Source organism: Panthera pardus, unplaced genomic scaffold (genome assembly GCF_024362965.1).
Source record: "Panthera pardus isolate Hobbes unplaced genomic scaffold, ASM2436296v1 HiC_scaffold_3, whole genome shotgun sequence".
In the NCBI taxonomy this organism is placed as follows: domain Eukaryota; kingdom Metazoa; phylum Chordata; class Mammalia; order Carnivora; family Felidae; genus Panthera; species Panthera pardus.
In genome coordinates, this window is record NW_026526876.1 from 25,494,225 (window position 1) to 25,518,946 (window position 24,722).

Below are 24,722 nucleotides of genomic sequence, written 5' to 3' on the forward strand. Positions count from 1 at the left end.
AATGGTTACTTTATTTAGAAATATCTGTACAGGGGCTCCTGGGTGGCTCGCTCGGTTGAGTGTCTGACTTTGGCACAGGTAACGATCTCACGGCTCGTGGGTTTGAGCCCCGCATCCGGCTCTGTGCTGACAGCTCAGAGCCTGGAACCTACTTCTGACTCTGGGTCTCCCTCTCTCTCCGCCCCTCCCCTGCTCACACTCTGTTTCTTTCTCTCAAAAATAAATAAAATAAATAAACAAACATTAAAATCAATAAACATTAAAAACAAGTCTGTCCATAGGAAAAGTCCAGTGGAATTCTCACCTACCAGAGCAACTGGGATAGGCTTCTGTCTCAGGTACCGAGGATTTTCTATCTGAAAATTTAAGACAGAAATTAATAATTCTATTATTAACAGTATTTTTTGGTTTTAATTATCATTTGGTAAAACACAGAAGTGAACTGTGATGCGGAACATTTTCTGTACGTCTTAATACTGAGTTTGTGTTTTAGGATGGGTAACCCATAATATATTTTCAGTAGCCCACTAACAAATAACATATAAAACATAAACTCGTTTGCAGACAGAAATGCACCTTCGTGACCCTCGCACAGCCTCACTGCCCAGCCTCATCCCCACTACTCCTCACGTCGTGTTTTATCCGCCCAGGATCCTGGCTGACTTACATTACTGAAATATGGCAGTTCTCTTGGGCCTCTCTACCTCTAGGCACTACTCCGTCACCTAATGAATATCCTCCCATTCGTCTTTCAAGTCAATCTAATCACTACACACCCGGGCAAGTCCAGTACCTGAATCCTTACATTTACCTCCAGGATAGCAACCAGAACAGAGAACTCCTTTGGGACCCCTCCCATATCCACCTTCCAGGTTCATCTATCCCCCCAATATACCCTCTATTCCAAGGACACCAAACATTTGTTTTACCTTTCAAAGCACTACCTTCTCTCCCAAATCTGAGTCTTCGCAAACTATGAAATCATTCTCTTGCAGTTAACTTACTCGAGATGCTTCCCCAGGAAATTTAATTAAGTTGCCACTACTCCAACAGTACCCTTTTATAATCAAACATCTATCTTCTGTTAAAAGAGTGTGAAGTCTGAACACAGGCTGTAACAGTCACAACCCATCTATCCCAGCATCTACCACAGGGCCTGACAGGTAGTGGGTGCCCAACAAATACGCATTAAGAAGAAAGAAAGGAAGGCGGGAAGGAGGGAAGGAGGGAAGGAAGGGACAAACAGTACCTGATCCCGCCCTCTTACCAAGCTCCTAAAGTATCCCATGTGTCTCTCATAGCTCTTATATTACATTCTAAGTGTTTATTACCAGCATGTCTCCACATCTGTCTTTCTGCATGGTGAGTGCTAGGACAATGGCTTCTCAATTTCGTATTCTTGGTACCTAGCACAATACCTAACGTGTAGCAGGCTCTCGAGGAAATATTTATTGGGTGAATATATACTATATGATAAAACAGAAACACTGATTGTTATCCCAACAATTCCATTCACAAATGAAACGATAATTAAAAACTCTGTCAAATATATATTATCAGAATCTTCTCCTCCAAAACCTCACTGTGTTTTCCAAAGGCTCCTCAAATGAGTTATTATAGTTAATAATCATGGAAGATAATCTATACCCAGGTGGATACTAAAGGAAAGGGTGAATAAAGGATCAATTAATTAAAGAATACAGAGGCAAGGAAATTAAAAATAAAAGTTACATTTAAAAAACATAAAAACATCTACACCAACAGGATCTGAAGAATAACTATATTTTAGCACCTAGATAAGGAGTAACCTACAAAATAATTTTTTCACCCGGAAGGCTGATACCTATGAAGTAATGGCAACTGTCTGAATTTAAATTTCTCTCCACATCCTCCAAAAGTCCATACAGATCCACGAAGAGAGCACATAAAAACACCCACCACTCATGCCTACACCCTAACAAGGAGAGATCACGAAAACCCTCGATTCACATGTAATTGACCAAAGAAAGATCACAGATCAGCAGAATCAGATCCTAAACCAAGCCAGAGTGACAGCATGGAACAAAAAGGAAGGGCCTCGGGATCCTAGTGGTGTCGGAATTTAGACGTCAGCAAATACCAACCTGCAGAAGGAGAGTGGCCTACCTTCCGTGGGTTGTACAAAACACCTGACAGATGGGAGCGCTAGAGACGGGAGCATCAAAAGAAGGGTATAAAACAGCAATAGCACTACTACGAATTCATCCAAAGGATACAGGAGTGCTGATTCATAGGGGCACGTGTACCCCAATATTTATAGCAGCGCTTTCAACAATAGCCAAATTATGGAAAGAGCCTAAATGTCCATCAACTGATGAATGGATAAAGAAGTTGTGGTTTATATATACAACGGAATACTACTTGGCGATGAAAAAGAATGAAATCTTGCCATTTGCAACAATGTGGATGGAACTGAAGGGTATTAAGCTAAGTGAAATAAGTCAGTCAGAGAAAGACAAATAGCTTATGTTCTCATTCATACGTGGAACTTGAGAAACTTAACAGCAGACCATGGGTAAGGGAAGGGGGAAAAAATAGTTACAAACAGAGAGGGAGGGAGGCAAGCCATAAGAGACACTTAAATACAGAGAACTGAGGGTTGATGGCGGGGGAGAAGGAGGGAGGAAATGGGTGATGGGCATTCAGGAGGGCACTTGTTGAGACGAGCACTGGGTGTTATATGCAAGCGATGAATCAAGGGAATCTACCCCCAAAACCAAGAGCACATGGTATGCACTGTATGTTGACCAATTTGACAATAAATTATAATGAATGAATGAATAAATGAATGAATAAATAAATAAATAAATAAATAAATAGTGTAAAAAGTGAACGTGTCAAGAGCCAGAAAGGAACCACTTGTGCAGTAGAGAGAGGCCCCTTGGAAGGAAGCCTGCCCATGATGAAGGGAAAGAAAGGAGCTAAAGAAAAAGGACCCTCCAGAAACAAGACAAAATCAAAGAAACAGAAGATGACAGGCCAAAATGACAACACAGAAGGCACCTCTGATTAAAGAAACTGATCTTCAGTGGAGTAGAAGGCCTTCCCAAACTAAGAAAGCAAGCTACCCAAACCACCCCCCCCCCCATATAACCCCGGCTACTGCTCATTCAAAACAATCTAACATCAACAATTATAAACAAAAACAAAAACAAACAAAGAATCCAATATCCATAAAAACTTTCCACAAAAAACAGAAAATCAAAATCAAAACCTGTCCATAGTAGGAATTACTTTTTTTTAAAGCCATGAAACAGAAGTCAACAGTAACACGGCCTCCTTTGGCCTCCGCTTGTCTCCAGCACTAGCGATCACTAGGTTCTCTGTGCCACCCGCTTGAGGTGGGTAGGCCATCCTCCCACAGGTCAACGTTCGATGGTATCTATGTCCCGCCCCCAAGATAATACGTAGTCAAGTATAACTTCTGAGTAATCTCAGGACGTTCATAAAGAACACTGCAAATAAAGGCAGAAAACAGAAAGATAGGAAACAGGAGTCGACCAAATAAGAGTTTGGCCAAGTTGCGAGATGCCAAATTGATAGGTAACGGTCAGCTGCACTTCTGCAAATTAGCAAAAATCACCTAGGAAAAGAAAATGATTTTCCAGGGCTAACATTTGTAATCACAAAACAATATGTAATTGCTAAAAGTAAATCTAAGAAAATATACATAAGCCCTTTACAGAGAAAACAATTAAGTTTTTTTGAAAAGCGCTAATAATGAAATAAATAGCAAAACGATGCTTTTAGATAGTCTCAATAGTGTAAAAATGGCAATTCTCCTTGACTTGATCTAGTGACTAAATTTATCCAATCCAAAAATCTCAAGAAGACTTTTGTAAAACTTAATAAGCTCATTATAAAATGTATATAAATAAATAAACAAGAAGAGCCTGAAGAAAAAAATCAAGATGGGGTGACTTACAAAGATATTGTAAAACTATAGTGATGACAATAAGCCAACGGAACCAACCAGAAAGTACTAGAAATTCAAATAAATATGAGAATGTGATTCATGAAATATCTAGAATTGCAAATTATTGAAAAATTAAAGATGTGTTTAATAAGTGGGAAAAAATGAGGGGCGCCTGGGTGGCTCAGTCGGTTGAGCATCTGAGTTCAGCTCAGGTCATGATCTCACAGTTCATGGATTCGAGCCCCACGTCGGGCTCTGTGCTGACAGCTCAGAACCTGGAGCCTACTTCAGGTTCTGTATCTCCCTCTCCTCTGCCCCTTCCCCACTCATGCTCTGTCTCACTCTGTCTCAAAAATAAATAAAACATTAAAAAAATGAAAAAAAAAAGTGGGAAAAAATGAGATCAGATTCCTTCCTTGCACCATATATAATAAATTCCCAAACGGATTAAATACTTATAATTAAAAGCAGAAGTATAAAAACTTGCAGAAGACAACATAAAAGAATGACTTTGTGACCTCAAAGTAGAAAACTTTCTTAAGCAAGAAACAAGAAAAAAAAAGCATACACAAAAAAGAAATTAATAAAGTTGACTACTTGAAGTAAGAACTTCTCTCCAGAAAAGAGATCATAAATAAAATGAGAAGATAATGAATAAAAGATCACAAATAAAATGAAAAGATAAGTCATAAACTGGGAGATGTTTGCACAAATGATCTGTCTCCAAAATGTGTAAAGAAGGTCTTTATAAGTTAATAAAAGAAAGAACAATACAGTTTTTTTAATGGGAAAAACTTGAGACACATTTTACTGATGAAGAAATCTGAATGACTAATACACACATGAATATATACTCAATCTTTTTAGAAATACGAAAAATGTAAAGTAATACCACAGCAAGAGGGTATTTTCTGCCACCAGATTGGTACACATTAAAAATTTGCCAATAAAAGTGTTCCAGATGGAGGACCACTGGTGGGTGTATGAATTAGCACACTTTACTTTGGGAAACATTTAGTTAGTAGGGACAATAATAAAACCCACTTAAATATTATACCAGAGAAAGAGGCACATTCTTTAGTAAATAACACTGTACTATATATAAACACAGCTTTTTGAAAAACAGAGGCAGCAAATTTCCAGCAGGCAGCAAAGTGCACTCAATAAATATTTATTGTCTGAAGGTATATATATGAATAGTAAGTAACCATTCTCTATTTTTGGAATGGAGAAAAACCAGCCCAGAAAGTAAGTTCTTCAAGGACACACCCAAATCTGCAAATATATAAAACCCTAATTCATGAAGCAGAATTAAATATAAGGGGGAAAATAAAGGAAGGGGAAAACAGAATTCTCAAAGATGCTCAAGCTCTAATTAAGCTTCAAATTTAAAACCAAAAGCCAACAAAGCCATCTGTGACTTATTTTTACACTGCTCTACATTTACAAGCAGAGTACAAAATATTGGTTTAGCTAATTATAATGTAGCCTTTCAGCGATGCAGAAGTAACTCCTATTTCATTCTCTTCATCTTTAAAAGCCATTAAATACAGAAGTTAAGGACTCATTCTGTTATCATAAATTTCCTTTCTCAAGTTGACCAAAAAAGAAAGAGTATATTGTAATGTTTAAAAGCAACAACGAATACCGTAAACGAGAATAAATCTTCTTTCTGTAATTGTTACTCATTTACAATCCATGGAGTTTGTCTCATACCCACTTTCAATACATAATGAGAATTATCCATAGTAAAGCATGTTCTTGAGTCTATTTGGGGGAAATAAGCAATCTATTTTCTGATTTTATAACAGCAGCCAGATGTGCTTTGAAGTTCAATGTTCCCACTTTGTAATCCACCAGTAAATGGACTTGAAGCAATCTGTAAACAGTCTTAACATTTACTTTTTTCATGCTCTTTTAGAAAATTTCTTGTTCCCTCACAATACCTCAAAAAAGAAGACCACAACAAAGAATGTCCAAAATGGAAGATAAAAAGGATTTATGTGAAACATTAAAGTCTAACGAAATATTATACAGAAAACAATGCCAAAAAAAATTAAGTTCCAATAGCAGGAATGAATCACATGACCAAACACTTCTGGCTTAAAGAGCAAAGAGAATCATGGTAATAAAATATGTCATCATTTAAACTAGACACAAATACAGATATCTGAATGCTTTCTAATGAAAACTGGCTTTTGACATTTTGTTCTGGTTAGTTTTTTAGCTGATTTGTTTGGTTACAAAGGGTTCTGTCCGTCTATTTCTTTGGATTATTCAGGATTTTGACCAAACTGATCAAATACCCCTCATAGACTAATGTGGATCAGTTAGAGATGTTCTATGATTCCAGAAAAATAGAAAGACATTTTATATGATATTTTAGCTGCCTTAAAGGAAAGGACATTTTCAAGCCATCTATTACTAACAACACAACTAAATGTTTTTAAGTCGTGGCATCAGTTAGAACTGCCAAAACCCGCTCGGTAGTTTTAAATAAATTCAGTCCTCAATGTCAAATCAATTGTGCTCCAAAATAATTTTCTAAGGCAACATTTTAGAACTTGAAAAACATTTATCCACAGAAACAATACTACAAATGAAGGCTCATTCGCTGGTCTACTCACATTTCAACATTTAGTGAGTACAAACTAGATACAGAGAGAAAGGCACAGTCCATCGGCACAAGGAAAAGCAAGTAAGCCAAAGGAACAGAACAGAAATAGACACGTACCGTCACCTGATTTATGGGACAAATAACACTGCGGTACAGCAGGAAGAGTCTTTTCAATAAATAGGAGTGCCATCTGGATATACACAAGGGACAAAACAAATCTTAACTCCCTATCTTATAACAGACACCGAAATCACCTCCAGGTGGTATGTAATCCAAAGAGAAAAAGTCACATAATAGAGCCGCTGGGAGAAAACAAAGAAGAACATCTTCGGAACCTTAGGACAGTCAAAGATCTTAAACAGGACACAAAACAGCACTAACCGCGTGGTGAGAAAATGAGAAAGTGAACTGCGTTAAAATTTAAAATTTCTGTTCAGCCAAGACACCAGTAAGAGATTGAAGGAAAGCAACAAAGTAGAAGGAAATATTTACAATACTTAGTCGAAAAGGACTCTTATCCAGAACAGAAACAAGGCCCTCAGGTTATCAGTATGAAAAAGGCAAACGACCCAACGGAAAAACTGGCAAAGCCGTAGGCAGGCACTTCACTCCGAGAGGCTATCTAGACTGTCAATGACATAAAAAAGGTCACCTAACTGGATGAGTCACCGGGGAAAATATATATGAGAACACCCCACGGTGCAGTGTCACTAACCACTCTCAAGAACGGCTGAACTTTAAGTTAAACAAACAAACAAAACCAAAACCGGACTGTCAATACCACGATGGAAGAGAAGGTAGATTAATGGGAACGGGCACATCGCTAATGAGGGTGCAAATTGGCACAGTCACCTCAGAGAGACGTCTGGCAGCACCCACTGCACCAAGTGGCTTTTGGCTACGCCACGAGTCACCCCAAACCTGCAAAGCTTCGCGCTACAGCCATTTTAGTTAGCTCGCAGTCCTGTGGTCAGCAACGTGCTCATCTCCTGGAACAGCTCATCTCAAGTGGACTTACTCTTGTGTCTCCCACGCCAGCTGCCCCCGAGCCTGATTAGGACGGTTCCCAACAGGCCAGTGAGGAGAACAGCCAGGCTCCCCACATTCGTCACAGGGAGAGCAAAGGCACATCCCCACCCGCTAACGGCTCACAGGTGTCCCCAAGCCCTCGACAGGGAGGTTCACCCCTCCCTGATGGGCCCTGGGCTCCAGGTGGGTCTGCGTGCCTCTGGGGTGCTGTCCACCCGCTGGAGCCACCCGTGGGATCCGACGCTCACGCCTGCTGACCTCGCCCAGCTCCCACTGCCTGTCCTGAGAACTATCCCTGCACTAAGCCCACATCCCTCCCAGATCCTGCTCCGGGGCTAGGAAGCAAAGAAGAGTCCTCACTGTTCCTTCGCTCCTGGTGGGAGTGAGGCTGTGCGGTCAGCATGTGGACGCAGGATGGGAGTGAGCGGGTGACTGCTAACCAGGATGGAAGGCCCAGAAAAGTCCTCCTCCCAGCCCCCCACCAGGCCCTCAGAAAAAGAAAAAAGAGGAAAGTTTACATAAAGAGAGTCAAGCAGGAAATATATGTATCAAGTATATTGACAGAGTGAGAAAGTTTCCCCAAAACTAAAGGTTACAAAGTTTAAAGAGTAAGAAAAAGATACAGGAGGAAAATTAAGTTGCTAGTTGAGTAAGTGAATCTCTACTTATATTACGTATTCCTAAAAAAAAATACTAAGACGCTCCTGGGGAAAGAAAGAATATACTTGAGGAAAAAGCGTATTTTTAACAAAAACTAGAAAATTCAAATTCTAGAACCTCTAGTGCATCTGAATGAAGGTGTCTGAAAGTCATGTCGGCAATATAAAAAAATGTACCCTTAGCATAGAAAACTAAAATTAACTACCATTAACTGATCACTCACAGGAAGAAAGAGAAAAAAAATCCATCACGCATTCTAATACAAAACTAAAATCAAAGCAAAATCTAAGCTCTTTAATACACTGGATTCGTAAATTATTCTACTGTGATCAAAAGATAGAGTTCTGCCTGATTAATGTATATACGTTATAAATATATAAAAATGCAAGACTTTCATATTTTACACTGTTAGCGCCTTCTTTGAACAATAAAAGTGTGAAAGAGAACCCAGGCAGACCTAGTTTTAAGGCATCACCTCAAAATATTTTAGATGTTTTATTTTAACTTTACTATACGAATGAAAAATTCAATCCTCTGAACAGATACATAATCGGGCAAAGTTCTCTGTGGGCTAAGCGACGCACATCAGAAGTGCCAAATGGCTGAGGGCAAAGGCAAGTTTAAAAGGCTAGCCCAGAATTTTACTCTCCACTCTGATACCGCTTTCTGGCAAATATCAAAAAAAGAACTTTCTGGGGGATTTTCTGCGCTCTTCTCGCACACCGGTAACGCTAGGACTTCCCTCCAGTGGCAACTTCTCCTCCACCTTCAAACACAACAATGTTTTCCTTTGGACTTACTATTCCCCTCTTGTTATTAACTTTCTCTCTCTCATCTCTTTCACTAATAGGCTCCCTAAATGGCTACGAGATTCACGTTGCTTTAAATTCTCATCTATTCCCTACCTTCTTCTAATCGTGTCCCTTGCAGTAGCCAGCTGTCCTCATTCCGTCCCCTGAAAGCCCGGCTGTCCGGCCTCTGGGTGGGGCCAACACCTCAAACAGCATAACCATAAATAAGATTCCAGCCCTCGAGTCTCCTGAAACTCCAGACCTTGACCTCCCCAATTGGTCTGACCATCTCTTCAAACTCCACCCGTCTAAAGTGAAACTTGTAACCCCTAAAACGGATTTCCCCATCTGACAGTTAACTGACAGGAAGCCAATGTTCCCATTTTCTAGAAGCAAACCTTTAGGTGCCCTTCTGGTCAGCTCGCCAATCAGTCACGCAGTGTCCTTTCCCCCCACGAGATGGCTTTTCTTTCAACCCTCTCCGTCTCCACAGAAATCACACGAGTGTGGAGTTCACCACGAACACCAAAAAGATGATGGTTCCCCTTCTCCACTTCTACCCACATCCAATATAACCTCCAAAACGCCACCAAGTCGATTTCCCTAAAGCATTCCTTTCATTAAAGACCATTATTAGTAGGAAGGGTTTTAGGTCTTTTAAAATAATAATCTCTACTGTCAGTGAAGAAGTAAGAAACGGACAATCCTATATCCTGCTGGCTGGAGAAGACACTGGTATATACCTTCTGGAAGGCTATGTACCAAGATGGGACGTAACCTAAGAAAGTACCAAATGTGTACACAAAGATCTGTAGGGAATTGTACTGCAGCATTACTTACATCAGCCACAGCCTGGGAGCAACCAAAATATCCAGGATGTTTCAACAAGTTATGGAATACCCACCCAAAAGACAAATTAGTGCTATCATTCATATTCATATATTTATAGAACGGTTATAAACTTCTATCAAACTCAAAACAGCACATCATAGAGGCACCTGGATGGCTTAGTCAGTTAAGCATACGGCTCCTGATTTTGGCTCAGGCCATGATCTCAGAGTCTGGAGATTGAGTCCCGTGTCAGGCTATGTGCTGACAGCACAGAGCCTGCATGGGATTTACTCTCTCTCTCTCTCTCCCTCAGCCCCTTCCCCTGCACACATGCTCTTGCTCTCTAAAAATTAAAATTAAAATTAAAAAATTAAAAAAAAATTAAAAACAGCACATAGTAAAATAGTATTTATAATATAATCCCAATTTTGTTTAAATTTTAATTGTATAAATGCACACGGAAAAAAAAAAGGAGAGGAGGATATCTAAAACAAAATGGTAACCCATCTCTCAGTGTTAAGATTTTCAAATATATTTTAGTCCTCTGATTTCCTATACTTTGCAAATTTTCAAATTAGAAATTATCTTACTAACCACAAACCGTGATAAAAATTGTTCTAAGCCCCTTTTCATTTCCTCAAAGCATTTCAACAGCGTCATGGAAAGTGGAATGTGGAAGGAATAAATAAACCTGCAGGGCTCACTACTGCCTACAATGTAAAGGCGAAACTGCTCAGTTTGGCCTTCAAACTCCGATACAATCCAGCCTGATTGACACTGGCCCCAACCCCCTGCCTAAGTCCCCAAGATCCAGTCATGGGCATTCACTCACAGCACCACACGTGTCTCCAGGCCTGCCTCTTTCCAGTTCCCCACCTCCACACCCACCCGGATGCGTTCATGTCCCTCTCAGTCTTTGCACCTGACAACTGGTGCCCGTGACGGCGGCTCATCAGGAAATCTCCGGATATTTTTAACCCAAATGACCTTGCTTCTCCAAGTCCTCCCTCCCCTTACCTCCAATTCAATACTCTACTCTCTAACTCATGTTAGTATTTTACCAGATACTATCTTAAACAATTATTGAACTATGTATGTGTATATCTCCTACACCCTCGACAAGACAGCTCGTTGAGGGCAGGGACTATGTTTCTCTGGAATGTTATCTGTCTTTCCTGTTCTCTAGATCCTTCTCCCACAGTACCACCTCACATCTCAATGGCTGACATCCAATAATATTCAAATAGAATTAGTTCAGATGTTCTCCAAGTACAACAGGATTCTGCTACATCGATGTACATACATAAACCAAGTACTTTTTTTTTTTTACCCCAAGATTCCAACTATTAAGGCGAGCTTCGATGTCGCTGTCATCCAAAGAAAGAGCAGATCTTTGGGGATGAACTTCCTGAAAGACAAAAGAGAAGAGAGAAGAAGGGGTAGAGGGAAGAAGGAAGAAATAAAAAGGAAAAGGAAGGAAGGAGGGAGAGAAGGGGGGAGGGAGGGAGGAAGAGAGGGAGAGAGGCAGGGAGGAAGGGAGGGGGGAAGAAAACAGAAGAGACAGAAAACAGGACAAAATATACGTCATTCAGAGTAACGAGAGTTTCGTGTGTTTTTCTGGTAGTACCGTATTGCCCTCAGAGGGAAGGTTTATGTCATAGCTGAGGCAAAGTTCTCAATTCTAAGTAATGACTGTTTACTATAGCTGCTTAGGGCTGCGAGGTGCCTTCACAATATATTCATACAGTAACTAGATTTCAAAAAAAAAAAAAAACACATCAAAAGAATATTTTAAAAATTAATCCAGATTCTTCTCTTTAAGTTCTTTTACAAAAAGTTTTAATTGTGGTATACCACAGTAGCTTTAAAGGGGGGGGGGGGGGAACACTTGAAAAGATGAATTATTTACAATCCTTAAAATTAGTTAACAGGGAATTTTGTGTTGATGTCCAAGAAGCTCTTTGTTCTTAAATTAATTCCCATTCATACACTGAATATAAAGAGAAATAAGCTTTGGATTCACAGCATGAGAACACAATTATGGCGAAATTCTACTTTTTTTAAAAATTAAAATTGCATGATTTTTTTCCCTCTCATATAACTTATTACACATTTATCAAAGCAGATTAAAACTATAATTAACTGAGGACAGCCTAAAATCTGTGCTCAGAAATGGACAATAATCTGGGAGCCCTAGAAACTTAGAAAGGTAAATCTATTTAAAATAATAATGTAAACATTACAGTACAGCCAAAAAATGCATTCTGAAGTTAAATTTGTTGGCACAGCATTTCCACATTTTTAGAACACCTCATTACTAATAAATAAACCTATTTACCTATGATCATTTAAATTATCTGAAGTGATGAAAAATATACTAAAATGTTCTCCATATTTTATTGTCTCCAAATTTCTAATGAACAAAATGTTGAATTTATTTTATATACTATATTTAAACTCATTATTGTCTCGATTGTTGGCCCCCTGTTTCTTGTATGTTTTTCTCTGTGAACAAAAATGTCTTCAGAAAGACATAAAACACCTACCTGCCTTGTTTTATTCTGAATAAATGTAATGGTTCATAATAAACCCACAGATATTTAAAATGTGCTACCCTGAAAGTATTCCCCAAAGTTCCAAACTATCACTGGAGAAAATGCAGTGAGTTAGGTTTAGAGCACAGCCACGCATCACACATGATCTCCTTGTTAAAAGTCATGTAACTCAAGACAAGCCAGAGTTACAAGAAAGGCCATAGTAAGCAGGCAAGAAAGGCCTATGGCAAGAAAGGCCATAGTAGGCAGGCAAAATTCTTCTCTTTAGGAAGCTAACTGGAATGCTCATTGCACTTTATTCAAACCAAAACCCTGTTAAGCAGTTAGATGTAAGAGGCGTTCACATTTCAGAATATAAACAGTTCACCTTCAGCAGAAAGGCAGTATCCCCCACTAAACTACAAATTAATCCCAGTTTCTTAACTCTGACCACTGGGTGGTCTCTCTCTCTCTCACTCTCTGTCTCTCTCTCTCTCCCTCTCACACACACACTGAGTAAAAGGGAAAAGCAAAAAAAAAAAAAAAAACTAAAAAAATGAAGTCTTCCAAAGTTATTCTCCAATGCACAAAAGCAACAATACACTGATTCACATGATGTCTCAGAATCATCGAGAAACCACAAGGAGCACTGTGGACTTTACCAAACACACCATTTTCTTTGATATCAGGGTGTTCACCAAAACCTTCAGACTTCATTCACTGTTTTAAAGTAATTGTTGGAACTTTGACAAACATGAAACTAAAAATTTGTAAAGTAACAAACAAACAAACAAAAGTAGAATCTGATCTTACACAACTCTTTGGGGTAATATTTTGTCCATCTTCTCTGGAGGTTGGACTCACAGAATGTGATCTTGTTTGGAGCTTCGCAGTATATTGGTTCCTACTAATAGACCAAAATAATAACAATCAGAATGGGGGGAATACAGAGGACAAAGGGGGCATTTAAATCTGGGATTACCAATTTTTTTCTTTTGGAAATAAGATGATTGTTTATACTTAACAATGATACTTCCATGGCAGAGAAAAAAGAAATGCAAATAACGACCATTTATTATTTCTCACATTTTATTTTTATTTAGATTTACGTATAAATAAAACATCACCTAAGTGCCTGCTCACAAACAAATGCTATTTTTAAGTGGGACTACAAAAAACTAAATGTATTTAAATCTTTTCTCCTTCCTCCCCCTCTTCCAAGTATAGAATAAGAAAAAAAAAATGAAGCATATACTCTCAAGAGGATAATCATTTTAAAAGGTTTGTAAGTTTTATTGGATTCATGCTGCACATCAAGATGAAGGTTTAAAATATATAAAATGAAAAAATTCTCATGTAGCTGAAAATTTGGATTAATTTGAAACTATGTCAGAACCTACAGATAAATCAGTCTTAAATTTAAAATACACCATGTTAATTCAGGTAAAATGTTATAAGTACAGTACAAATAGGAAAATAGTTTAAGCTTCCAAATGAATTTCAACAAAAAGACTTTCCTCCAATGTAAAATATAGTATAAAATATTATACTCAATATTCTACTTTAGCCTGGAGTCTCTCATATATTTTTATTCAAGCTACTTCAATGAAAGTTTCATTATTAGGAATATCTATCCTCTGAACGGCTCCTTCAAGATACATGAAATGGAAACTAACCATTAAAGAATGAATTAAAGTCACTAACTTTTAACCACAAGCCCTATCAGGATTCCCTTCACAAATATTGGTCCATTTTAGCTATATTCCCAAAGACAGAATTATAATTAAAAAAGACAAGATGACAATGAATGTGTTTTTTGGTAGTAACAATGAAAGAATAACTTTCCGTAGACAAGTCACTAAGTAATGTCAAATGTCTGAAAAAGCTGTTTTAAAGAGAGCTATTAATTTTTTATACCCCTACTCAATGTCCAAACACTTAAAAACTAATGAGAAAAACAGATAAAGCAATAGGCTGAGAATAATTTCATTAGCCCATGTGCTTTAGCTGACATAAACATTTAAAACTCAGGATGTGGGAAGAGGCAACCTGATACATCATACTAAGCAGTGGCCTGTTCTTCTTTAAGAATAGATTAAACAATCATAAAAAGAGCTATACTTAAAAATTGAAAACTGCTTAAATATTAAAAGAAATTCTCATAGAAAATATTAATAAAAAAAGAGGATGGAACCATTTATCTATTTATTACACGGGGTGCATACATAAAACAACACATCCTTTCAGTTCACTTGTAGCTGTCCTCTGTACCAATTTACACTTTTTCCCTTCACAATACATTTCCAAAATAAGTTACTAGACCCCTGTCCTAACCTGACATACACTTGTCAATCAACTACAATCTGATTTCCACTCAACCTAAAAGTGCTGGACACTATCAACGATCTCCTAGTTGCTCAAGCAAATGAACTATCTGTCCTTACCCTAGTTGATCTCGCTAAACATTAGAAGAGTGTTTTCAAGATGTCACATCTACTGGCTCCCTAGAACCATTCTTCCCTGATTTTCATTTGATCCTTCAGAAATCTCCTTTATAATAACCTTCAGTAGCCTTTCCTTCCCTGCCTACCCCATGCGTCTCAGAGTTCTGTGTCAAACCTTATTTATTTTCCCTTTTACATGCATTCCTTCTGGACAATCCAAACTGCTAATAACACTGCTATTAGCTTTTCAAATAAAAAGGAGCTTGGATGACCAAGTCTGTATCTCCAGCCCAAATTGCTCTTTCTCAGCCTCAAACCCTATTACAAGTACAAATTGTACTTGAATTGTACTTGAATTGTAAGCCCTACTTACAATTCAACGTGTCCAAAACTAAATTCATTATATTGTTCCTAAAACATGCTCCAGTGCAGGCCAAGGAAAGCAGAGGCGTTGCTGAAGCCAGCTTCTGGTGAAGGCAGCTGAGACAACTAAAGAAGGAGGCCATATCATTGCTAAGATCTGGCAGGCACAAGAGACACAGGGCGTCAGGCACAGAAGTTTCGTTTCTTGCCACTGAGACTGTCTCCTACTAGAAACACCATTAACTGAAACTCAAAGTAGATAGAAAGCTCGAATTCACAGTGACGGGGCTGGAGGTCAGGGTGACAGTGGAACAGAGGGTAGGGGACAAAGCTCAGCCCTGTAAGCCTCTTTAGGAAGAATAGCAGTAGATGTCTACCATGCAGACTAGCTCGTAGACAGCCTACAATTGAGACCTGGGACATGATTACAGGAGCTCATGCTTATGCTACTTGCGCCATTTAGAAGAGAACTGTGGCTTGATCAATTTCAGGGTGCTGAAACCAACACAGAAAGAAAAGCTTCAGCACTTTAGTAAGACGCGGGCATGCGCATGCCTCTTTACTCCGTGGAAGGAGTAAAACTGTAGGAAAAATACATTCTTCCCTTTCACTTTTTCCTAAAGCTGTAGTATTTCGACAAGAACCCAGAACCACTCTCTCAGCATAATGCGAGATTCCAAATACTAGAGAAACAAAGACTTGTCTCCTTAAAGATAAAGAGATAAGACACAAGATACGTAAGGTTTACACCTAAAGGAAGGCCAATCAAATGTCTTCCTGCAAAACTTATTATGTATATGTAAAGGGAAACTTCTAAAGGTAATTTTTTTAAGTAGGCTTCATACCCTGCATGGAGCCCCATTCTGCTCTTGAACTCACAACTCTGAGATCAAGACCTGGGCTGAGATCAAGAGTCGGATGCTCAACTGACTGAGCCACCCAGGTGCCCCTAAATGTAATTTTAATTTGTGTTTCCAATGTCATTCAAGTGGATATTTCAGATGTAAAAAGGAAATGAACAATCTGTGGTCATAAAAATGTGCTTACAAATAAAAAACATGATTACCAAATTTTAAAATCATAATGGAAGAGACTAACACATTAAATATAGTATAAAATCAAATCAGCGAATTATAAAATTAGTTCAAGAAATATTCAAATAACACGAAGGAAAACATAAAGGGATGATTACAATAAGTGAAAATGCAAGAGATAAGGTAGAAAGACTCATAATCTCTGACATCGAAATAATAGGAATTCCAGAAGGAGTAAATAAAACGGAAACTCAGGAAATAGTTATTAAAAGAAACAGTAGGGACAGTGCCAGTCAAGACTACATCAAATAGCCTAAAAGAAGAACTTACAATATCACTTTTAGATAGAACAAAAATGTGATGCCATGAAAAGGATGAAAACTGAAGGTCTGCCAGGCTCTGGTTCCAGAAACAACTAGAGACAGCAGCAAGTGTGACTCTGGAGAAGCAGAAAGCAATCAAAGTTCCCCTAAGTAGAAGAAGAAAGTCAAACCTGCCAGGGGCGCCTGGGTGGCTCAGTCGGTTGAGCGTCTGACTTCAGCTCAGGTCATGATCTCGTGGTCTGTGAGTTCGAGCCCCGCGTCCAGCTCTGTGCTGACAGCTCAGAGCCTGGAGCCTGCTTCAGATTCTGTGTCTCCCTCTCTCTCTGCCCCTCCCCTGCTCATGCTCTGTCTCTTTCTCTCTCTCTCTCTAAACATTAAAAAAAAAAAAAAAGATAATTCAGAGGGAAAAGCCAACAGCCCCAGGAACAGAGCGAAGAGCCACAAAGAACACTCCCGGGGAAGGAGCATTAAACCCTAATCAAGATACAGGCAATAAATGCCTGGCTAGATTTCAGAACTGCCAGAGAATTGCCATCACTCCTCTCATTCCGGGTCTCTGAATGGGAATTCTCCAGGCCCTCTATCACCACCGTGGGCTGGCTGTATGGCTGGCAGGGAGACAGAACTTCACTCTTTTCGTCCACAGGTGTTTAGATTGGAAGAAGCCGCACCAAGGAGGCCTCAGCTACACCTGCATGTGATTTTTATTACGTGCATTGAGGTACAATTTATGGACAATAAAACTGGATCCACTTAAAACGTAGAGTTTGAGGCCTTTTGACAAATACCTGTATAACCACCACAATAAAGACACAGATTCCCATCACACCCAAAAGTTCTCTCGAGTTCCTTTGTTAATCGATCTATTCCCTCCTGCAAACCCAGACAACCTCCATTTAGTAGAATCTCATGTATACGGACTCAAACAGTATGTACATTTTTATGTCTGGCTTCTCTCACTGAGGAAAGTGTTTTTCAGATTCAGCCATATTGTTACATGTATTCAAAGTTCATTTTCGTTTATTGATTAGTGGTATTCCATTATATGAACGAACCATAATTTGTGTATCTATTCATGTGCTGATGGACATCTAGATGGTCTCCACATTTCAGATACTATGAATAAAGCTGCTATGAACACTCTAGTTCAAGTGTTTATGTGGAATAAGTTTTCATTTCTCTTGACTAAACATCTAGGAATAGAACTGTGGGGTCATATGGTATGGTATCTTAAACTTTCTAAGAAACTTTCTAAGATCCGGATCCCTGATCCAGAATGCCGCTGCCCATCTTTTCAAGTATATACATTAGCCACTCATATACCTTCTTTTGTCTGTAAAATCTTTTGCACAGTGGCTGGGTTGTCCACTTTTCCTCGAATTCTAAGAGTTCTTCACATATTCTAGACACAAGTTCTGTGTCAGATTATTTGTATTTAGAATATTTTCTCTCGTTTTGTGCCTTGCCAGGTGAGTTTCCAAATGGTGTTTTTCAAAGAAAGAAAGTTTCGATTTTGATAGTCCAGTTTATAACTTATTTCTTCATTGTTTGCGTCTTTTTATATCCTATTTTAGAAATCTTTGCCCACTCCTAGGTCACAATGATTTTTGGTTTTTTCTAAAAGTTCTCTAGTGTTTAGCACTTTCATTTAAGTCTAAAACCCATTTGATTTTTCTCCCATGTGGATATGCAGTTGTTCCCCCCATAATTTGATTTAATTCCTTTCTTCGTTTAATTCCATTGTCATCTTTGTGGAAAATCAATGGATTTTCAATCGGTATGTACAGATGTATTTCTAGAACTGGTTCAAATTCTAGAATATGCTCTAATCTCTGGCTTTATCCATCCCTTCCCAACACTGCTATCTTTATTACTGTAGCTTTAATTCCAAAAATTTAGGAACGTTAAGTCCTCTTTTTTTTCTTTCTTTATAATTGCTTTGGTTTCTCATGATTAACTTAAATCAAGCAGAGGAAGTTCCCCTCCATTCCTAATTCGCTGAGGGTTTTTATCATGGTTGGTTTTCGCATTTTTGTTAAATGCTTTTTCTGCATCTACTGAGATGATGACATGATTTTTCCTTCTTAAAATACATAGATTTCCAAGTGCCAAAACCCCTCATGTTCCTGGGATTAAACCTCATACATTCATGATATAATATCCTTTTTATCCTTTTTCTGGATACAACTTGCTAATTCAGAGTGTTTAAATCTATGTTCATGAGGGAATACTGGTATGCAGTTTTAGGTTCTTATGATGTCTTTGTCTTCTTTTGGAAACAAAGTGATACTGACTTAACAAAATCAGTTGGGAAGCATTCCCTCTTTCTATTTCCTGAAAAAATTTCATGCAGGATGATATTTCTTCCATAAAAGCCTGATAAAATTCACCAACGAAGCCATCTGGGCCTGGAGATTTCTTTGTGGGAAGGTGGTTAATTATGAATTAAGTTTCCTTGGTAGATAACAGGGCGACTCAAATTTCCCATTTCTTCTTGAGTCAGTATTAGTTTTGTGTCTTTCAGGGAATGTGTCTACTTCATTCAAGTTTTCAGTGGTAGAAGGTGGTTTATATTATTCTCATTATATTCTTAATGTGTACAGGATCCATATGGAGTCTCCTTTTCATTCCTGATACTGTTATTTTGTGTTTTCTCTTGATCTTTTTTATTTTTAATTGTGGCAAAATACATGTAACATAAAATTTACTGTCCCAACCAAATTTTTTTTTTTTTTTTGAGAGAGAGAGGCAGAGCAGGGGAGGGGCAGAGAGAAAGAAAGAATCCCAAGCAGGCTCTGCACTCAGTGCAGAACCCAAGTGGGGCTCGATGCCACGTCCCTGAGATCATATCCCGCGCCGAAATCAAGAGCTGGACAAGAGCCCAGCCAACTGGGCCACCCAGCCACCCCAGGGGTCTTAATAATTTTTAAGCATACAGTTCAGTAGCATTAAGTCCACTCACATTGTTGTGCACCCATCACTACCATCCATCTCTATAACGTTTTCATCTTCCCAAACTGAAACTCTGTACTCACTAAACAATACCCCATTCCCCTCTCCCTGTAGCCATTAGCAAACACCATTTTACTTTCTGCCTCTACGAATCAGACTACTTTAGGTACCTCGCAAAAGTGCGAACATACAGTATTTGTCTTTTTTGTTACTAGCTTATTTCCCTTAGCATATCTTCAAGTTTCATCCGTGTTGTAACATGTGTCAGAATTTCCTTCCTTTTTAAGGCTCATTCATATTCCACTGTATGTATATACCACAGTTTGTTTCCATCCATCCACTGATGAACACGTGGAATTCTTCCACCTTTTGGCTAGTGCAAATAAGGATACCATGAACATGTCAAGTCCTGTTTTCAATTCTTTTGTATAAATACCCAGAAGAGGAATTGGTAGATCAGATGGTAACTATTTCTAGTTTATTTGAGGAGCTGCCATACTATTTTCCACAGTAGTTACCCCATTTTGCATTCCCACCAAGAGTGCTCAAGGGTCCCAATTTCTCCACATCCTTGCTAACATTTAATTTGTTTGTTTGTTTATAGTAGCCATACTAATAGGTGTGAGGTGGTATCTCATTATGGTTTGTTGGAGAGAGAGAGAGAGAGAGAGAGAGAGAGAGAGAGAGAATCACAAGCAGACTCCACACTCAGAGCAGAGTCCGACACAGGGATTGATCCCATGACCATGAGGTTATGACCTAGTCAAAGAAATCAAGAGTCAGACACTCAACCAACTGGGCCACCCAGGTGCCCCTCTCATTATGGTTTTGATTTGCATTTCCAAAATGATTATTATGATTATTGACGTTGAGCATCTTTTCATGTGTTTACTGGCCATTTGTACATCTTCTTTGGAGAAATGTCCATTCAAGTTTTTTTGCCCATTTTTTGACCGAGTTATTATTTCATTGTTGTCATTGAGTTGTAGAAGTTTCTTACATATTCTGAATATTAACTGTTTTTCAGATGTATGATCTGCAAATACTTTCTCCCACTGCATAGGTTGTCTCGTCATTCTTTTGACTGCATCCTTTGATAGACACAAACTTTCCATTTTGATATAACTCAATTCATCATCTTTTTTCTTTTGTTGTCTGTGCTTTTGGTGTCATATCCAGTAAATCATTGTCAAATCCACTGTCATGAAGCTTTTCCCCTATATTTTCAACTAAGAGCTTTATAGTTGTAGCTCTTATGTTTAGGTCTTTGATCCATTTTGAGTTAATTTTTATATATAGTGTAAGGTAAAAGTCCAAATTCATTCTTTTGCATGTGTTTTGCATCCAGTTTTCCCAGCACAATTTGTTGAAAAAAAAAAATTGTCCTTTTCCTATTGAGTGGTCTTGGCACCTTGTCAAAAAATAATTTGATCATATATGTAAGAGTTTATTTCTGGGGTCTCTGTTCTACTCAATTATTCTATATATGTCTGTCTTTATGCCAATACCACACTATTTTGATTACTGTGGCTTTGCAATAAATTTTGAAATTAGGAAGTATGAGTATTCCAGTTTTGTTCTTCTTTTCCAAGACTGTTTTGGCCATTCATTGTCACTTGAGATTCCATACGAATTTTACAATGTATTTTTGTATTTCTGAAAACAAACACAAACAAACAGAAAAACATGCCACTGGAATCTTGATAGGTACTGCATGGGATCCATTTATCACTTTGAGTAGTATTGACCATATCTTAACATGTTAAGTCTTCCATGAACACTAGAATGTGTTTCCACTTACTAGTGTCTTCTTTAATTTTGTAGTTTTTCAGTGTACAAGACTTTTGCCTCCTTGATTAAGTTTATTCCTAAGTATTTTATTCTTTTTGATGCTATTGTAAATGGAATTATTTTCTTAATTTGTCAGATTGTTTACTGTCAGGATATAAAAAATGAAACTGATTTTTGTGTGTTGGTTTTTTATCCTGATGCTTTGTTGAATTTATTAGTTCTAACAGTTTTGTATGGAATACATACATATTCTATGTATATTTTATGTACATATTCTATATATAAGATCATGTCATCTGTGAACAGAGATGATTTTACTTCTTCCTTTCCGATTTGGATGCCTTTTATTTCTTTTTCTTGCCTAATCACTCTGGCGATTAGAAAGTCTTTGTCTTTCTCCATTAAGTATGATGTTAGTGATCAGTTTTTCATATACGGCCTATTATTTTGAAATAGCTTCCTTCTATTCCTAGTTTATTATTTTTATCATGAAAGGGTATTAAATTTTGTCAGATGCTTTTTCTGCATCGTTTGAGATGATCATGTGGCTTTTTCAATCATTCTGTTAATGCAGTGTACTATACTGACTGAGTTTCATATGTTGAATTCTCATTGCATTCCAGGAATATCCCACTTGGTCATGGTGTATAATCTTTTTAATGTGCTGCTGAATTCTGTTTGCTAGTTGTTTCTTTTCTTTGCTGGTTTTGTTTTGTTGGGGTTTTTTTGGTTTTTTTGAAGATTTTTACATAAATATTCATCAGGGAAACTGGTCGGTAGTTTTCCAGTAGTGTCTTTGTCTGGCTTTGGTATCAGGGTAATGCTGACCTCATGCGATGAATTTGAAAGTGCTTCCTCTTTTTCAATTTTTGGAAGAGTCTGAGGGGGATTGGTGTTAAATATTCTTTGGATGTTCAGTAGAATTCACCCATGAAGCCATCTGGTCCTAGGCTTTTCTTTGTTGGGAGCTTTTTGAATATTCCTTTAATAACCTTACCAGTTACAGGTCTTTTCAGATTTTATTTCTTCATGATTCAGTCTTGGTAGACTGTTTCTAGTAATTTGTCCATTTCATCTGGTTTATCCAATTTGTCGGCATACATCTACTCATCATACCTATAATCCTTTTTATTTCTGTAAAATCAGTTGTAATACTCCCCCCTTTCTTTTCTGATTTCAGTTGAGTCTTCTTTCTTTTTAAGCAATTCAGCTAAAGGTTTTTCAATTTTGTTGATTTTTTTCTGAATAAAACAACTCTTGGTTTCATTTTTTTCTAATATTTTTTCATTCTCCATTTTGTTTATTTCTGCTCTAGTTTTTATTATCTCCTTTCTTCTATCTTTGGAGTTTGTTCTTCTTTTTCTAGTTCCTTAAGATGTAAACTTAGGTTGTCCATGTGAGATCTTTATTCTTTTTTAATGCAAGCTTTTACAACCTTAAGTCTCCCTCTTACTGCTTTCACAGAATCTCCTAAGTTTTGGTACATTGTGTTTTCATTTCCATTTATCTCAAGATATTTCCTAATATCCCTTTTGATTTCTTCTTTGACTCACTGCTTGCTTAGAGTGAGTTATTTAATTCCACACATTTGTGAATTTTCCAGTTTCACTATTAACTTCTAGTTTCCCTATATTTTGCTCAGAAAAAAAATACTCTGTGTGATTTCAATTTTTAAAATGTTATTAAGACTCTTTTGTGGCCTATCACATGATTTACCCTGGAGAATATTCCATGTGTACTTGAAACTATTCCATGTGTACTTGTGTTGGGTGGAATGCTTTGTATATGTCTGTTTGGTCCAATTGGTCTATATAGTACTGTTCAAACCTTCTATTTCTTTATTGATCTTCTGATTGTTCTATCCATTGTTGAATGTGGGAATGCGGGGTACTAAAGTTTCTTACTATTACTCTAGAGCGATTTCTCCCTTCAGTTCTGACAATGTTGGTCTCGTATGTTTGGTGCATGTATTTTATAATTGTATCTTCTTGGTGAATTGACCTTTTTATCATAATATATGTCCTTCTGTTTCATAGCTGTTTTTTACTTAAAGTCCATTTTGTATGATATACAGTCACCTCTGCTCTCCTTCGGTTACTCTTTACATGAAATATCTTTTTCTATTCTTTCACTTTCAACCTGTGTGTGGGTGTGTGTGTCCTTAGCTCTAAAGTGAGTCTCCTGTAAACAGCATATAGCTGAATACTGGCATTTTTTTATACATTGTGCTAAGCCATGACTTTTCATTGTGGAGTTTAATCCATTTACACTTCAAGTGCAATGAATTAGTGATAGACAAAAACTCACTATTGACATTTTGTTACCTTCTGTATGTCTTATAGCTTATTTGTCTCTCATTTCCTCCCTGCCTGCCTTTTTATTTAGTTGACGTTTTGTAATGACATGTTTCGATTCCCTTCTCATAGCCTTTTGTGTGTATTTTCTTTGTGGTTACCATGAGGATTACAAAACAATTTTTTTAATCCTAAAGTGACAACAATATATTTTAAACTTCAACTACATACAAAAACTCTACTCCTTTATACCTCCACACCTCTCCCCACAAGTTTATGTTGCTGATACTGCATACCCATTAACGTATATTTATAATTATTTTACACATATTTCTTTCTACTCCTATAAAAAATAAAAATGGAATTATATATATAGATTTTTTTAATGTTTATTTATTTTTGACAGAGAGAGAGACAGAGCATGAGCGGGGGAGGGGCAGAGAGAGAGGGAGACACAGAATCCAAAGCAGGCTCCAGGCTCTGAGCTGTCAGCACAGCTGACGTGGGTCTCAAACTCACAGAGTGCGAGACCACGACCTGAGCTGCAGTCGGATGCTCAACAGACCGAGCCACCCAGGCGCCCCTAAAAATGGAATTATAAACCGAAAGGAAAATTCTACAGGTTTTTATATTTGTCCATATATTTCTTTTTATTTGATAAGTCTGACCAGGATTTATCAATTTTATTTAGTTTTCAAAAAAATCAATACTTGATTCATTGATTTTTCTCTACTATTCTCTGTTCCATTGATTTCCACTCATCTATTTTATTTCCTTCATTCCACTTACACTGGGTCCACTTAGCTCTTACTCTTCCAGCTTCAAAAGGGGGAAGCTATGATCACTGATTTCAGATATCTCTTCTTTTCTGATATAAGCATTAAAAACTCTAAATCTCCCTTTAAGCACTGCCTTGGCTGCACTTCATAAAGTTTTATGTATTGTATTTTCCTTATCATTTGTTTGAAAATATTTTCTAAACTCCCTTGTGATTTCTTTCTTCACCAATGGGTATAATTGATTTTTGGAGGGCACCTGACTGGCTCAGTTGTCGGAGAGACTCTTGATCTTGGGGTTATGAATTCAAACCCCACATTGGGTGTG

General features: G+C 37.8%; 1 protein-coding gene across 14 annotated transcripts in view; it reads right to left on the reverse strand.

The window, feature by feature from the left end:
- Nucleotides 1-24,722, reverse strand: part of CEP112 (centrosomal protein 112) — a 462,552-nt gene that overhangs the window by 408,159 nt on the left and 29,671 nt on the right. For 9 of the 14 annotated variants that reach the window (XR_008418577.1, XR_008418579.1, XM_053892303.1 and 6 more), the window contains 3 exons: nucleotides 13,231-13,324; nucleotides 11,214-11,291; nucleotides 309-356 (listed from right to left, as the gene is read on the reverse strand). Coding sequence is in view for 9 of the 14 variants with exons in the window: in XM_053892303.1 (XP_053748278.1) it covers nucleotides 309-356; nucleotides 11,214-11,291; nucleotides 13,231-13,324 (220 nt within the window). In the remaining 5 variants the exon portion in view is untranslated. Of the gene's footprint in view, nucleotides 1-308; nucleotides 357-9,166; nucleotides 9,476-11,213; nucleotides 11,292-13,230; nucleotides 13,325-15,234; nucleotides 15,258-24,722 lie in introns of those variants that run through there. The other 5 variants (XM_053892309.1, XM_053892300.1, XM_053892302.1 and 2 more) reach the window with 5 other exon arrangements.